This window comes from Monodelphis domestica, chromosome 2 (assembly GCF_027887165.1).
Source record: "Monodelphis domestica isolate mMonDom1 chromosome 2, mMonDom1.pri, whole genome shotgun sequence".
Taxonomy (NCBI): Eukaryota; Metazoa; Chordata; class Mammalia; order Didelphimorphia; family Didelphidae; genus Monodelphis; species Monodelphis domestica.
The window spans coordinates 43,696,974-43,713,579 of NC_077228.1; the positions used below are offsets into that span (position 1 = coordinate 43,696,974).

At 39.0% G+C, this 16,606-nt stretch overlaps 1 protein-coding gene across 1 annotated transcript in view; it reads right to left on the bottom strand.

The window, feature by feature from the left end:
- CLCA2 (chloride channel accessory 2) overlaps nucleotides 1–16,606 on the bottom strand; it is a 48,272-nt gene that overhangs the window by 12,462 nt on the left and 19,204 nt on the right. Inside the window, exons 6-10 of the mRNA XM_007480575.2 lie at nucleotides 13,878–14,105; nucleotides 12,363–12,596; nucleotides 9,861–10,038; nucleotides 6,495–6,601; nucleotides 3,220–3,441 (exon numbers count right to left, since the gene is read on the bottom strand). Coding sequence (XP_007480637.2) covers nucleotides 3,220–3,441; nucleotides 6,495–6,601; nucleotides 9,861–10,038; nucleotides 12,363–12,596; nucleotides 13,878–14,105 — 969 coding nt within the window. The remainder of the gene's footprint in view (nucleotides 1–3,219; nucleotides 3,442–6,494; nucleotides 6,602–9,860; nucleotides 10,039–12,362; nucleotides 12,597–13,877; nucleotides 14,106–16,606) is intronic.

A 16,606-nucleotide genomic window follows, 5' to 3' on the forward strand; every position in this document is an offset into this window, starting at 1 on the left:
GGTGGTATGGCAAACTAGATAAAAGGCTAACCTTAGAATCAGAAAGTTTTGAGTTCTAGTCCTGCCTTTGACAGGCTAGCATGTGACTAAGAGAAAGTCACTTAACCTCTCAATGCCCAAAGCAACTCTTTAAAACAATAAATTGACCTCAGTGACCTACCATAGTCCTAGAGAACCAGTGTTGAAACATGCCATTCGCCTCTTGACATAGAGGAATGGACTCAGGATCCAGAAGGAGACATATATTTTTGGAATGTAGCCAATGTGAGAATGAGTGGGTTTTTTTTTGTTTGATTATGCATATTTTCTTACAAGGTCTTTGTTTTTTGCCCCCAATGGTGGGGGACATGGAAAGGAGGGAAAATAAGATTTTTGTTTGTTTTATGAAATTTATGAAAAAAAAATAAAATAATGTTACCCATGAGTTGCAGATCAACAATGATTCAAGAAGTTTCCACACTGGGATTTCCCAACACTGATAAAGTTACAGTTCAAGAATATTCACACACTTCCCTCTCCCCCTTCAAAAAAAAATTTAGATCGTATAGTTTTCTACTTTTATTTCTATTTCCTAAGCTGGACTTGTCACAGAAACATGAAAAGTATAGGGTAATCACATAAAGAGAATTAAAAAAAAAAACCTATAAAATCACAGATTTCTATAGATAGAAATATTCTTGCCCAGAGTTCATTTTGCAGATGAGGGAAGGGGAAGAGAATAAGCATCAAGTGTCTTCCAGGTACCTGGTACCCTGTTAATTGCTTTACAAATATATTCTTATTTGATCCTGGGAGTGAGATTCTATTATCCCCATTTTATAGTTGTGGAAATTGAAGCAAAGGATAAATTACTTGCCCAGAATCATAGTTACTAAGTGTCCAAGGCTGGATTTGAACTCAGACCTTGTTATCTCTAGGCCCAGGGCTCTAGTCATTGGGCCACCTTGTTGCTTGCCAGATGGAAAAAAAGAGCCCCATAGACATCAAGGGACATGTCAAGTTTTCTCAGCTAATGAGTTATTTGACGCGGATCAGAATCCTAGACTTCTGATTTCTAATCTACACTAGTTTGTGATTTAACATAGAAAATCTAGGTAACAACTACCCCCATATCCCCATTCTGAAATCCTTTTTCTTTATATTCATATACAATAAAACAATTTGGGGGGAAATGCTAGCTTTTGCTGGGATCCCAGAATCAGAGAATGCCAGAGTTTGAAGGGAGCTCCAGGGTCATCTATTCCAACCAATATTTGACTATCTATCCCCAAACATGGTCATCCTTCCTCTGCTGGAAGACTTCTCTCCAAGGCAGCTCACTCTAGACAGCTCTAGTTGTTAGGTGACTCCTTTGTATGGAGCCTAAATCTCCAGCTTCTTCCCAGATCCTTGATCTCTGTTCCCCAGAGACATGCATCCCATAAAGCTTTTTTCTCTGGCTTTTTGCAGGCAATTTTTATTTTGGGACATCTTGAGGCAGCCCTTGAGACCAAATCTAGGATCCAGATCTTAGATTTAGAGTCGGAAAGGAACTTAGCTCATTGAAGATTGTTCCCAAATCAGAGTAAATTAGAACCACCAGCAAAGGAAGTCCACGGTGGGAAGACATTTCTTAGTTTTTCATTCCATTTTAAATGTGTTGTGTGGAGTCCTCATAGGTTAACTTTTCTCCTGCTACAAAACCTCCCCCTTATCCAGTTGCCCCAGAATCTGATCATTTGTAGGCACAATCCATTCACTGAGATCTAACACAAAGATTGATCGCACTGATTCACACTGGAAGTTTGGGGATGCATGATAAAATCTCAAACTACATATCAAGTGATTCAGCTCTGAGTCAGGGACAAGAGTTAAATCACTGAACTATTTTTTATTGCCTTTCTAAACTAGTTTATGCAGCTAGTGTTCACATTTCCTCAAGAGGCATTTTCCCATTGTTATAAAAGAATTGTATCCTAGGGCAGTGTGTCCAATACTAAGGCTTAGAGTAATAAAACCAGAAAATCAAAGACTTAGGAAAGACCTTTGACATCATCTAACCCAATCTATCTGCCTATAAAGCCCGTGGAGGTTAAACGTGCCTTGCCTTGGGCCCCAAAGCTAATGGATGAGCCAGGATTTAAACAGATGAAATCTGGATTTCAAGACTTCCATATCTAGATTTTACTTTCATACTTTGGCATGACCACATAGACATTTTACAGAAGTGTGAGGGAGAGGGAGAGCCATACAGACTTTCTCCTAGCTCCAGTCATCTCTCTCCTCCTCTCCAACTCTCCTATCCCACTCTTTCCTTCCCTTCTCCCTTCCAAAATGGTTCCTCTGGGCCAGTTTCCTTTCCACACAAAGGACACATCTGAGAAAAATAGTGGAACTAGAAACATCTGAGTGGTAGTTGTCAGGCATTTTGAGGATGTCCTGCAGACTTCATGGTCTATTTTGGGATTCTTAATTGTTTGGGTTTTTGTTTTTGTTTTTTTTGGTGACAGTATTTGACTGTGTTCAGTGATACCTGTGGACCTCTTCTCAGAATGTTTTTAAACACAGAAAATTAATTATATATATGATTTCAAAGGAAATAGATCACATTTAAGTTATTAATTATATGTTTGTGTGAATATGGAAAGTAGAGTGCCAGGCCTGGAGTCAAGGAGACTCACCTTCCTAAGTTCAAAATTGGCTTCAGACACTTTCTAGCTGTGTGATCCTGGGGAAGTCACTTAACCTTGTTTGCCTCAGTTTCCTCATCTGCACATGAGCTTTGTAAGGAAATAGCAAGCCACGCATTATCTTTCCCAAGAAAACCCCAAATGGTGTCCTGAAGAGTTAGACTTGACTGAAACGACTGAAGAAGTGGTGTGTTTTTTTTTTTTTAATTAAGAAGCATTTCTCCTCCTTCCTACCACTCTCTTTCTATTGGAGAAAAAGGAAAAACAAAATCCTTGTAAGGAAGAAGCCTAGTCAAGCAAAACAAAATCCCACATTAGTTACATCCAAAAATGCATTCAGTGACCACCACCTCTCTGTTAATTATCAAATTAATCATTCAATCAACAGTATTAATTAGATCATTCAATCCAACTCATTAGCAAGTATTTGATCTTTTATAGTACATAAAATCTGAAATGTGAGCTATAGTCATGCGTAGGCACTTGGTTATGTTCTGGGGATACCAAGACATTGATTGGTAACTGGGCTCAGCCTAATGGTACCATTTACCTGGGCTCTGTCTGGAATCCGAAGACAAGAACTCCTCAACCCTGAATCGGTATTAAAATCACCCGTGAAGTATTTTTTCCCACCGGGGCTGAGGAGGACCATGTCAGGAGGTCCCCCCTGCCACATGACCGTGAAGATGGTCTCATTTCCCAGGCTTCCATCAACAGTCACCGTCCTGCTGAAAATCTGGTGAACACCAACCATGGCGCCCATGCTGTCAAGCTGTTGATGAAGAAAACACTGCATTAATGGAAAGGGCCTATTCCTGGGCATAGTCCCATCCTTGCCCCTTTCAGCAGAGGGGCCAGTGAAAGTGTGAGGTGAGGACCAAACTGAGGGAGATGGAAAGAGTCCAAACTCGTTTATGTGAATAATTTATGATAAGAAGGAGCCTGCTTTGAGGGTGAACTGGGAAGGTTTATCGGGTACTGTTCACTGATTGGTTATTCACATTCATAAAGAATCTGTGGTTCTAGCCAATCACCTAGATTTGCTAAGCGCCTCCTGTGTGCCAGGATACAAAGAAAGCCTTCACCCTCAAGGAACTCACCATCTGGGAAGAGACGACACACAAACAACAATGTATGAATATGTACTTGTCTGTGTCTACATATAATTATATCATGATCGATAACACATGTGATAATATATATGTATGACATGTAGGTGTGTAGTTATAGATACACACAACCCACTTGACCTTTGTATACATGCACATACATACAAATATGGTGCCCAATGGTGCAGAGAGCTCTGGGTCTGAAGGTGTCAAGTGATGCCATCCTGCATAGAGCTTGGGGCCCAAAGTCAGGGAAGCTCATCTTCCTGAGCTCAAGTCTGGCCTCAGATTCTTACCAGCTGTATGACTCTGAACAAGTCCCTTAACCCTATTTGCCTCATGATCTAGAGAGGGAAATGGCAAACTATTCACTCTCTCTGCCAAGAAAATCCCAAATGGGGCCATGAAGACTTGGACATAACTGAAACAATTGAATAACATCAAAAACATATAAATGTATGATAAATAGAGATAATCTCAGAGAGAAGGCACTAAAATTAAGGATGAGGAAATGCTTCTTTAGCTCAGACTTGAAGGAAGCAAGGGAAAATAGGAGGTGAGGATGAGGAAAGAGAACGGGTGAAGAAAGAAGAAAGAAAGAAGACTCCTGGTAACCACCTAGACAAAGGGCTGTTCATTGATTACTAAACATCTCAAAGAGGTTCCAGTGGGTTCCATGACTTGCCCATAGTCAGGTAACCAATAAGTGTTAGAGGAGGGATCTGATCTCAAGTCCTCCTGGCTCATAGTCTAGCACTCTATCCACATCAATTATCAACTATAAACATTTATTAAGCACCTACTTTTGATAAACACTGTTATAGATTAGACACCATAGTGTCTCTAAAGAAGAAAAGCTAATGGTAAAACATTTTTTAAAACTTGAATGAAAAATAGAACCCACTATTATAATTAATAAGAACTGGGGGACATGTTGGGGTTATAGTTTAAGTGTAATCTTGAGTGCATTCATCCATTCATGCAACAATACTTTATCAAACACCTATTGTATGTAGTGCATAGATCTGGGTACTGGAAAAGATGGGAAGATCAATAAAATATAGACTTTGTCCTTAATGAACTAAAGATCTAGTGGAAAAGCTTGGAATGTAGGTACCTATAGGATGGCATAGTTCCTCCTAATATTTTGTGTTATTTACATTATTTTTTCATATCTTGTGAAAGGAACAATTGAAGGACAGAAAGTAATCACTGTGCACTTGTGTTAGAAAAAAAGAAACAACTTAAGTTCAAAATAAATTTTGGGTCCCCTAGACCTAGAAGCCAAATGTTCAACTTCAGAAGTATCAATGATATACAATTTCAATGTCTTTAACACTTATTTTGTTTTGTCAGTTATTTCTAAATTTTATTTAATTGTTTTAAAAAACTACCCCTAATTTAAAATGTCAGGTAAAATTGGACTGCTTCTACTGATCCCACCAAATAAATTCTACAGTAGCTGCAATTAAGAATTAGTAGGATTAGTGTGTCCTGGAGGACCCTACCCCCACCCCCAGAGAATCAAGCAGCAACCCTTGATAACCCAGAAGGATTTGGGATAGGCAGTTGGTAAGGAACAAACCAGTAATGGGAAAGGGGAGGGGTGTCCCAGTAATGGGTGCCCAGGATGAGATGAGGGAGAGGGAATAGTCACACTTGATTTGGGGATGAGGATCATGGGTCAGAGGAATGCCTCTGGGAGAAAGCATACCCCTCAACCCCCAACTATATTCCCAGACAACCTAGATCTAGCTCCAGTCACCCCACTACTCATAACTCTTATCTATAGGGTTCTTCCATTCCTTGCTTCAGACTATTCCCTTTATTTGGCATACTCTTTCCTTTAGGCATGTTGAACTTGATCAATTCTTTTCAAAGCTTATCTGAAATAATTTATCTGAATTTTTTTTAATTTTTGTTAACAGTTTATTGTTTGTGATTGCTCTTACTTTCACATTACAATTCCATTTTAAAGTCTTTTTTAATTTTAATTTTTGTAAAATAAATAGAGATAAATTAACTTTAGATAGGATGCTCTATAGAGCCTTGGTTAACTTCATGATTGAATTTTCACATCAAACCTCTGATAATACAGTCCATGTGCATACACACACACAACCTCTCTCTCACATACACATATGAATGAGCATACATCCTTCCTCTCTCTCTCCCTCTCCTCCTCTCTCCCTCTCTCTCTCTCTCTCTCTCTCTCTCTCTCTCTCTCTCTCTCTCTCTCTCTCTCTCTCTCTCTCTCTCGCTCTCTCTCTCTTAATTTCTTTCTTTTTCCAGGAAGCTTTCCCTGGTTGCCATGATTGGCAAAGATATTTCCACTCGTACTTCACTTGGTCCTCTGCTTTGTGGCTCATTAATACTTATACTTATTGTGTAATATTGCACACTGTAACTATTTCATAATTTGTGCATTGTAATTTTGTTAGTGTCTTATAGCCTCTCAGGACTGTTAGATTCCTGAAGGTAGTGAATGCTGTCTCCTCTAAACTTTGTACCTCCCTCAGCACCCAACACCAGCAAGAGCTCAAAGAATATGTAATAACTGCAGGCTATTACAGCAGATAATCTGCTAAAGTGAGCATCCAAGGAAGGTCAGCATCTCTGGGTGAGCCAGCTTTGCTATTGATGCAATAATCCCCCAGATTACTATGGAACATGTCATCCTGTCACTAGAAACTTCTCATGATGAAGAAATACTGACCTGGACAGGTTGGCGAAAGACATCTCCAGTGCCTGATGAAATTCCACTAAAAGCATCCATCAGGCCATTGGAATTCGCTCTATCTGAGACAAAGAACTTCAACCCTCCTGAAACAGGTGATTTCAGTATTAATTCAGAAACCTCATAAAGTGTTTCATCTTTTAACTTTAACCCTTGCTCATTGGCGAATGTGAAATTCCTTGAGGACAAGATCCATGTTTAACCTGCTTAGGGACCACACACATAACTGAAAATGACATTCAGCAACCCCAGGCAATTTCCCCCCCCCCCACTATAAACATGAAAGAATTCACATGGCTGGGATCCACAGTGACCAAAAGAAGTTGGAAGCTGAGGCATGAGTTCTTAGGTGTGATCGTGGTACAACCAATCAATCCGGACAACTCAGCTCAGTCCCCCCACCAAGTAACAGTCTCCCTTCTGATGAGATATTACATATCTCATATATATAATAACATTTATATGATATATTTTATACATTAAATCTCCTGTTAGGAAAAGTTCTAGCACTCTGTAGATGAGGAAGCTAGACCTCTCCTTAACCTTGAAGTAGATTTTACTTAAAATAACCCTGGAGATAAAAATCACTTTATCTACCACGGAAAAGATAAGAGGGTAGGTCAGAAGGTATTGTAGGTCCAAGGCTTCCCTCCCCATTTGTTTGCTTCAGTTTCCTCATTTATAAAATGGGGATTAATAATGTCACCTACTTCCTGGGGTTGTTGTGAGAATCAAATGAGATCATTCTAAAGGGCTTAGTTCAGGGCATTAAATAAATATTAGTTATCGTTTTTCTTTTCTTTAAAGCTTATCCCTCATGAAAAGAAATCACAGACTCCCAAGATCTCAGAGTTATTGGGGTAGTTGGAGGTGTCATCTGGTAAAAATATAGACCTGGGAAGCCCAATGATAAATTCAGAAATAGAGCTAAAGTGGTCCAATCCCCCTACAGTTTCATGTGCCCCTCCCCAATTTCCCTCTCCTTTCCCACCCCGCCATTAATACAGAATTTGCATATGGCTCTGAGTGGAAAGGATGGATCTTTAGCTTCTGGGAGTCCTGAAGCAGAGAAACAGAAGGAGAGAAGCAGCCATGAGGCATCCTGAGGCTTGCTGTCAGGAATAAACTACCTGTTAACAATTAGATAGGCAGTTAGGTAGTGCAATGGAAAGAGTGTTGGGCCTGGAGTCAGGGAGACTCATCTTCCTGGGTTTAAATCTGGCCTCAGGCACTTACTAGCTGGGCGACCCTGAGTAAGTCACCCAATCCTGTTTGCCTCAGTTTCCTCATGTATAAAAGGAGCTGGAGAAGGAAATGGGAGACCCCCCTCCAGTACTTTTGCCAAGAAACCCCCAAATGGGGTCATGAAGAATTGGACACATCTGAAAAAACAACTTAAATTTTTAGTTTTTCTTGACATAACACTTAAATTAGCATCTTTGTAACTTCTAACCATTGCTTGTAGTTCCATCTGCTGCGGACAGGAGAACAAGTATAGTCCCTCCTTCACATAACAGACTTTCAAATATTAGATGAGAACTCTTGTCTACTTCTACCCCCTTAAACTTGGAGTCTCTTCCAAGATAAACATGCTTAATTCCTTCAACTGGTTCTCATATACTATGAACTCAAGGTTCTTCATCATCCTTGTCTTCTGCATGCTCCACAATTTATCAATGTCTTTCTTTTTTCTTTTAAACCCTTACCTTCTGTCTTGGAATCAAATACCATGTATTGGTTCCAAGGCAGAAGAGTGATAAGGGCTAGGCAATGGGGGTTAAGTGACATACCCAGGGTCACACTGCTAGAAAGTGTCTGAAGCCAAATTTGAACCCAGGACCTCCCTTCTCTGGGTCTGGTTCTTAATCCACTGAGCCACCCAGTTGCCTCCCTATCAATGTCAGTCTTAAACCATGGCACCCCAGACTGAATACAATATTCCCAATTGTTTCAACTGCATGATATATATTTCTCATCTTTATTTTTTTATCTGGCTGCTTTGTACTAATTTTTTTAAACCCTTACCTTCTGTCTTAGAAGAAATACTGTATATTAGTTCCAAGGTAGAAGAGTAATAAGGGTAGGCAATGGGGTGAAATGACTTTCCCAGGGGTCACATAGTTAGGAAGTGTCTGAGGCCAGATTTGAACCTGCAATCTTCTGTCTCTAGATTGGCTTTCAATCCACTGAGCCACCTAGTGGCCCTCTTTTGTACTAATTTCTGTCTTTCACTGACAAGCTGGCAGTCTATTGGATATAGGGCAATTTATGAAGGAATGACTCTTCTGTCAGTAACAAGTAAAATATGATTTCACATACAATCACTGTCCTTGTTTATGTTATTCAGTGCTTGCCATGTCTAGTAATTCTCTTCTTGAAGAAAGTATTCTTGGTGTAGAAGCCTAATTCTTCTATGTAGTCTGAATAGTCTTTGCCCTCTCTCATTCCACCTGTGTTTATACCCATCTTTGCCTAGATGTCACCAAGTATTGAAGTGTATATTGATTTAACTTGAGGGAATCTACTGAATTCTTGATAGAATCACCCTCCTTTTTCATCTTCTGCCACAGAAATTGGTGAATACGCTGCAATTATTTTTGTAGTCATCTTTCTGCAATATGAATCATGAGCACTACAATATGAGATGATAAATTTTCCCATAAAATATTGTTCTTTTTGTCTTCAGGTGCACAGTAATATGATATAAAATGAACACAAACTCTTCTTTGCCTCTCCAAGGAGTACAATGAGCCATTCTTCCAATTAACCACAACTTCCTTTTTTCTTCATGTTTTCTTTATAGTGAGAATATAAGGGTTCATTTTCTCTTCCCTTAATAGTAGTTTCATTTGCTCATCCTATGTTGCTCTCTTGCTCGGAGTACCAAGTCAAGTTAAAGCTTAAGGATAGTAAAAAACAAACAAACACAAAACAAAAAATAGTGTTTCTAAGTGCATCTGACCTTCTTCTGTCACAATGTCTCTCTCACTGAAGAAACAGTGAAGCCACATAAAATCCAATCATTTTGCATTTAACTTTGTTTTATATGTTGCCAGAGCTAAAAAATGAATCACCAAGTGGCCAGCCTATTGATACTTAAATTGTCTGGTTCTCAGAAAGCAGACTTGGTCTGTCACTAGAACTCTACTCAAATCTTTTCTAGTATTATCAAACCTTCAAGGGAAGACTTGCATTCTTTTGTTATACATCCTAAGAATCCAGGAATAAATAAGGTACCACTTTATATCCATGCCATGATGAGGCAGCAGAGTAGGACTTTATGAAGGGTTTCCATCTTTTCTACAACTTTTAAAGGGAAATATTCCCAATCAGCAGAGTACATACCTGTCAGCGTGGATAATTCTTCAAGATTTTCAGCTACAGATGGTCCCAAAGCTATGGTATGAATAGTTGAACCACTGTTGACCATGGTAGACAAACAACTACTGATATCACCAACTCCTCCACTGGTTGCTAATATTATCACAGAGCCATATGCATTTCCATGCTGACTTTCAATCACCTATAAATAGATTATCCATTATTAGGGGAATTCTAATTAAATTAATTGTCTATATAATATGCACACATAAACATACATTTTCATATATGTAGATAGAAAGACATACTTTCACTGTAAATATAAAAAATAGCTTTTTGCACTCTGAAAAATGATCAATATCTGTCTATTCCATGAGCTAGGTTCTTGTTCTGACTTTTGTGGCATAGGCCAGATACAAGTTGAGAAACATGTATTACACATTTACTATGTTCTAAGCCCTGTATTAAGTACCAGGGAGGTCAGGAAAATAAAAAAATAGTCCCCGTTCTTAAGGAACTCACAGTCTAAACCAATAGGTAAATGCAAGATATAGACAATAAATTGGAGATAAAATTACTGATCACCATGCCCAACTCTCTGGGTAAGTTGTGAGTATTTAACCCTGGTCCATGGTGGTCTTCTCTTTGGATCCTCATCTTCAGAGTCCAGTGCTTGACCAGTGAGAGCTCAAAAACTCTGGAGGTTCAGTAATATCAGTTATCCCAGTAGAGCTGCTCCTAATCTATTTCTATCTATTGTTTATTGTCCAGATCTATTGATCTACTGTCCAGATCTCTGCCTTAAAATCAGCTTCCAAATTCTGATTTCATAAGCTGTTCTTGAACCCATTCTCTGGCTCATATTGCTGATTGATCTTACTTTGTGTGGGGTCCATAAACTTGGGATAAAGAACTTACTCATTTCTAACTGAAATTTGGCTTTTCTTTCAATTATGACTATAGACAAGGAAACAATCTTCTGAGGATGGCTCCCAAATTTTGATTAGATTACCCAAGAGATTCATGATACAAAAAATGGGCCAAGAGACTCTTATAAACATTGCCTCATAACCACTGATAGGTACTTTAGGTGGTATATTAAAAAAAATAAATCATTACCTTCTGTCTTAGAATGGATATCAATTCCATAGCAGTAGAACAGTTAGGGCAAGCCAATTGAGGTTAAGTGTCATACCACTAGGAAGTATCTAAGGTCAGATTTGAACCCAGGTCCTCCCAACTCCAAGCCTGATGCTTTTCCATTCTGCTACCTAACTGCCCCCAAGTGGTATAATTTCCATTATAGGGGTGGGGGGTGGGAATTAAGTCTCAGAAAAATTAAGTGCAATACCCATAGTCATTCAATTACTAAGAATAGGATATATGATTTGAATTCAGGTCCTTCTGATTCCACATCCAACACTCCATTACACAGTACAACCTTATGTATGAGCAATAGCAATGCTCAAGGAATCTTCCATTGGGATAGGGAAGAGAAAGGGAACTAGCATTTATTAAGTGACTTCAATATGGCAGGTACTGCGCTATTGAAGAAACTGACTTGCCCAGGGTCACCCAGCCTTACTGGGTCTAGAACTGTATTTGAACTATGGATTTCCTAACTCTAGACTCCGTACTCTAGCTACCTATAAGCAGGAAAAATAGTGGATGGTAACTTACTACAGAATCAAACCCTTCAGTTTGAAGCTCTGCTACTTTGCAGGGCACAGACTTAGGCACTCTTTTCTTTGGGATGCATTGTCTGTTTAGCTGGAGCATCCTCAGGCTATTAGAGGCTTTAAGAAGGGAAGAGGGATTGGCTGATATGGCAGTAAAGGAAAGCAGTAAATACTAGAGGGGATGTGGCAAAATTAGGACACTAATGCATTGTTGGTGGAGTTGTGAACTGATCCAACTATTCTGGAGGACTATTTGAAACTATGCCCAAAGGACTGTAAAACTGTGCATACCCTTTGATCCTGTAATACCATACTAGGTCTGTATCACAAAGAGATCATAAAAATGAAAAAGGATCTCCTTGTACAAGAAATATTGATAGTTGCTCTTTTTGTGGTGGAAAAGAATTGGAAACTGGAGGGATGTCCATCCATTTAGGAATAGTTGAACAAATTGTGACTCTTGTGGGTAATGGAATACTATTGGGCTATCAGAAATGATAAGCAAGATGATTTCATAAAAAGCTGGAAAGATCTGCAGGGACTGATGCAGAGAGATATGAGAAAAACTGGGAGAACATTGTACACATTAACAGCAATACTGAATGATCATTTTGTGTAAAAACTTGGCTACTCTCAGCAGTGCACTGATCTGGGACAATCCTGAAGGACTTATGATGGGGATTTTATCCACCTCCAGAGAAAGAACTGTGAGAGTCATCTTTCACATAAGTGTCTCTTTGGTTTTATTTTGGGGTGTTGGTTATGGAAGAGTTTGCTCTTACAACAATGACCAATATGGAAGTGGGCTTTGCATGACAAATAAAGGAGATGTAGTGGCTTTTGGTACCTGAAGCCCCATCTGTAGACCCAAACATACACTGGCCCCTGCATTTTTGGCCATCACGGAGGTAGGAAGAGCTGAGGAGAGCTGCCTTCGATCTTGGTGATTCTTTATTTCGCGAGGCTGAGCTTTAACCATTGCTGTGCTGCTAAAGCTCACGATGCCAACGTATGTATGAGTTTCAACAACCTGCAGCAGGTAAAATTCAGCTGCTTGACGCAGTCGATGGAGCCTGTCAGCCTATGGACCAAAATCCCCCCAAAACCAAAAATTAGGAAAATATTGATCAGAATACTTATTATGTCTGAAATATAGGATGTCCCCAAAGTAGTTTTAAGTGTAGTTTTAAGTTTTAATATCAAATGCCATGCACTGTCCTGGGCACTGGGAATACCGGTGAGACAAAATGCCACATAGTAAGTTGCATTAGAAAGTTTTGTGAGAACACGGGAACAAATTTCATCTCTAGATTGGGGGAACTCATGGAGAGTATCATGGATACTTGGAGGCAGCCTTTGCTCTGGACTTTAAAGGACAGATAGAATTTCACCAGGGGGGAGAGGAAACCAGATTGTTCTAGGCAGAAGAAATAGTGTGAAAAAGATGAAGAGGGGAGGTATCAAGAATTTATTAAGGTGTACTAGGTGCCAGGCATGGTGCAAAAGCATTTTACAAATATTATCTCCTTTGATTCCTCACAATATTCCTGGGAAGGAGTTGCTGCCATTATTTTACTGTTGAAGAAACAGAGGCAGATAAAGTTTAAGTGATTTGACCAAGGTCACACAGTTATTAAGTATCATAATTTATGTAATTATATATTTAATATATAGTTATTATATATGTAATTATATATAATATATAATTATAATTCTATAGTTATTAAGTATTATAAGTAATATAAGATGAGAGGGCAGATTTGAACTCAGATCTTCTTGATTCCAAGTCTAACTCTCCATCCACTATACTATCTGGCTGCCCTTTTGGTTCAGTTGTTTTCAGTCATGTCCAACTCTTTGTGACCCATTTTGGGGTTTTCTTGACAAAGGTACTAATGTTTTGCCATTTCCTTCTCTAGTTCATTTGACATATGGGGAAACTGAGGCAATCAGGGTGAAGGGACTTGCCCAAGGTCACACATCTAGTAAATGTCTGAGTCCAGATTGGAGCTCAGGAAGAGTCTTCCTCACTTCAGGCTTTGGTAGCACTCTATCCACTTTACCATCTAGTTGCCTAGAAGTAGAGAGCAGGGGTTAGGGGATTTGTCTCTATATGTCCAATGCCTAGGAGAGTGGCTGGTACCTCTGGCCCTTCCCCAAGTAGAAAATAAACTCTTTGAGGACAGAAACTATTTTATTTTTAATATTCATTTGTCTGAAATAGGTTAATAAGTCACACAAATAAGAAGTGCTGAGGCTAGACTGGAACCCAGGACCTCTTTTCTCCAGGACTGACCCTCTATCCCCTGAGCCACCTAACGGTTCCCACTTAAATAGATAAAAAAGTTGGTAGTCATCTTACCTCAGCCATCTTGGCAGAAACATCCAGAACCAGACAGACGACTCTCTGCCCAGCCTGGAGCAAGGAAAACGAGGGCAGAGCTGGAAGGGCAGTCACATTCAAGGGGGAGCTTTGTCTGAAGTCTGCAGAGTCCATGATGACATCCCAGGTGCTTCTCAGGCTGCACATTTGGTTCTGAAGGTTTGGTGCTTCTTGGTTGTGAGTGCTGGAGTTACAGAATTCCACCACCTCAGAAGGCAGTATTAGAGGAAGGGACAAAGGGAACATCTTGTGAGTCTGAGATGGAGAGGTAGTTGCTTTCCTTGAGATTCTGCCACTCCCCAGACTCCATCCACAAAATAGAACAGCGTGCTCCCTAGACTTACTAAAGCTGGATCCAAATGATCAGAGATACCTGTACCATGAAAACCCCCAAGAAATAATTCTGGAGAATTTAAATACTTAGAGACTTGAGAACCCTGCAAGAATTTGAACACCCAGCCCTAAACCAATCCATAATGGGAAGAAGTAAGCCCTTCTGCTGCAGCTGCAGCCCCAGTTGGGGCATCCCTGGCTATTCTCTCTGTGGGAGTGTTTCAGACAAGCCACGCCTCCTTCATTGGCAGGAGGAAAAGGGTACCCATGTGAAGGAAAAGGAGAACCACTGGTAGAGAGATGGGGGATGAATGGTGCATCGAGCTGCAAGCTAAAGGGGATAAAAACACTTTTGCCCCAAAGAAAGAGGACTGGGAGCTCATGAGGGCTGGCATTCTTCCATCAGAGACTACTATGGTCAGAGACTCAGGCGAGTCCCAAATTCTCCAATGCAAAGATGCTGAAGAGACCCAGCATTAGTGGAAATAGGGCAAAGAGTGAGAACAGAAACCAAAGACAAATGACTGGAAATAAATGAGAAAGCATTCCTATTTGAATTGCTCAGAATTGCTCCACAGTCAGGAGAAACATCAAGAAGAGAAGAGAATACTCTATTTTTAAAAGTAAAGCTACAAGTCCAAATAGCATATTCTATAACGCAATACCTAATCACCAAGGAGAAAAGATGGACACCCAACAAAAAGAGGTATTTCGAGTAGTTCTGACAAGCAACAAAAATAGAAGTAAGCAAAAATATTTTACTTCTAAAACCTAATACAATAGAAACACCTCCCCTCTTAGAATTTATATTCTTGTAAGGTGATAGGATTATTAATAATTTTAATAGTATTTTTATAGCACTGGAGGTTTTCAGAGTGCTTTATAAATATCTCATTTGGTCCTCAAAACAGCCTTGGGAGGCAGGTGCTCTTATTATCCTCATTTTTTTAAACCCTTACCTTCTGCCTTAGGATCAATACCATGTATTGGTTCCAAAACAGAAGAGCATTAAGGTAGGCAATGGGGGTCAAATGGCTTGCCTAGAGTCACAAAGCTAGGAAGTATCTGAGGTCAGATTTGAACCCAGGACCTCTGTCTCTAGGACTGGCTCTTAATCCACTGAACCACTTAGCTGCCCCCTGAAACTATTTTATAAAGCAGTAGTTATCAACACTATCTGGTGCTAACTAACAAATGGAAAAATAGACCAGTAAAACAGAATAGACAAACAGATAGTCATGAAAGATTATAGTAACTTTATATTTGACAAGGATAAAGTTCCAAGTTTTGGAATAAGAATTCTCTATCTGGAAAAATTGTTGAGAAAACTGGAACACGGTTTGGCAGAAACTATAGACCATTTGCCAAGATAAGATCAAAATGTATGTATGACCTAGGTATAAAGGGAGATATAAACAAATGAGAAGAACAGGGAACATATTACCTATCAGATTTATGTATAGAAGAATATGTGAATAAACAAGAAATAGATAGCATTGTGAAATATAAAATGGATTATTTTGAATACATTAAATTGACTTTTTGTATAAATAAAACTAATGCAGTCAAGATTAGAAAGAAAGCAATACATTGGGGAAATTTTTATAGATAATTCCTTGGATATGTCTCATATCTAAAATATATAGAGAACCTTCTCAAATATACAATATTATGAGCCATTCATCAATTGATAAATGGTCAAAAGATATAAACAGACAATTTTTGGATAAAGAAATGAAGGCTATAGGGAAAATTGTTCTAAATTATTATTGATTGGAGAAATGCAAATCAAAACAACTCAGATATTTTCTCACATCTATTAGACTGACTAAAATGATAAAAGGACAAAATAACAAACATTGGAGGGGATGTGAAAAAGTGGGGACTCATAGATTGTTGGTGGAATTCTGAACTGATCCATTTATTTTGGAGATCAATCTGTAATTGTATTCAAAGAGGTATAAGACTATGTATATCTTTTATCTCAGTGATACCACTCTTAGGTTTATCTCCTAAGTTGATTGGGGAAAAAGGTCAAGAAACTATATGTTCTAAAATATTTATAGCAGCTTTTTTTTTTTTTGCCGTTGGCAAAGACCTGAAAACTGAAGGGATGCCACCTATTTGGGAATGGCTGAACAAGTTGTGGTATATGTTTGTAAAGGAATACTATTGTGCCATAAGAAATGACAAACAAGATGATCCCCCCCCTCCAAATCTGGAAAGACATATCAAGTGCTGCAAAGTGAAGTAAGCAGAACCAGGAGACTTTTGTACATATTAACAATAATAATGTATGTTGATCAACTGTAAATGAATTAATTATTATAAACAAAGCAAGGATCTAGGGTAACTTCAAAAGATTCAGGATAAAA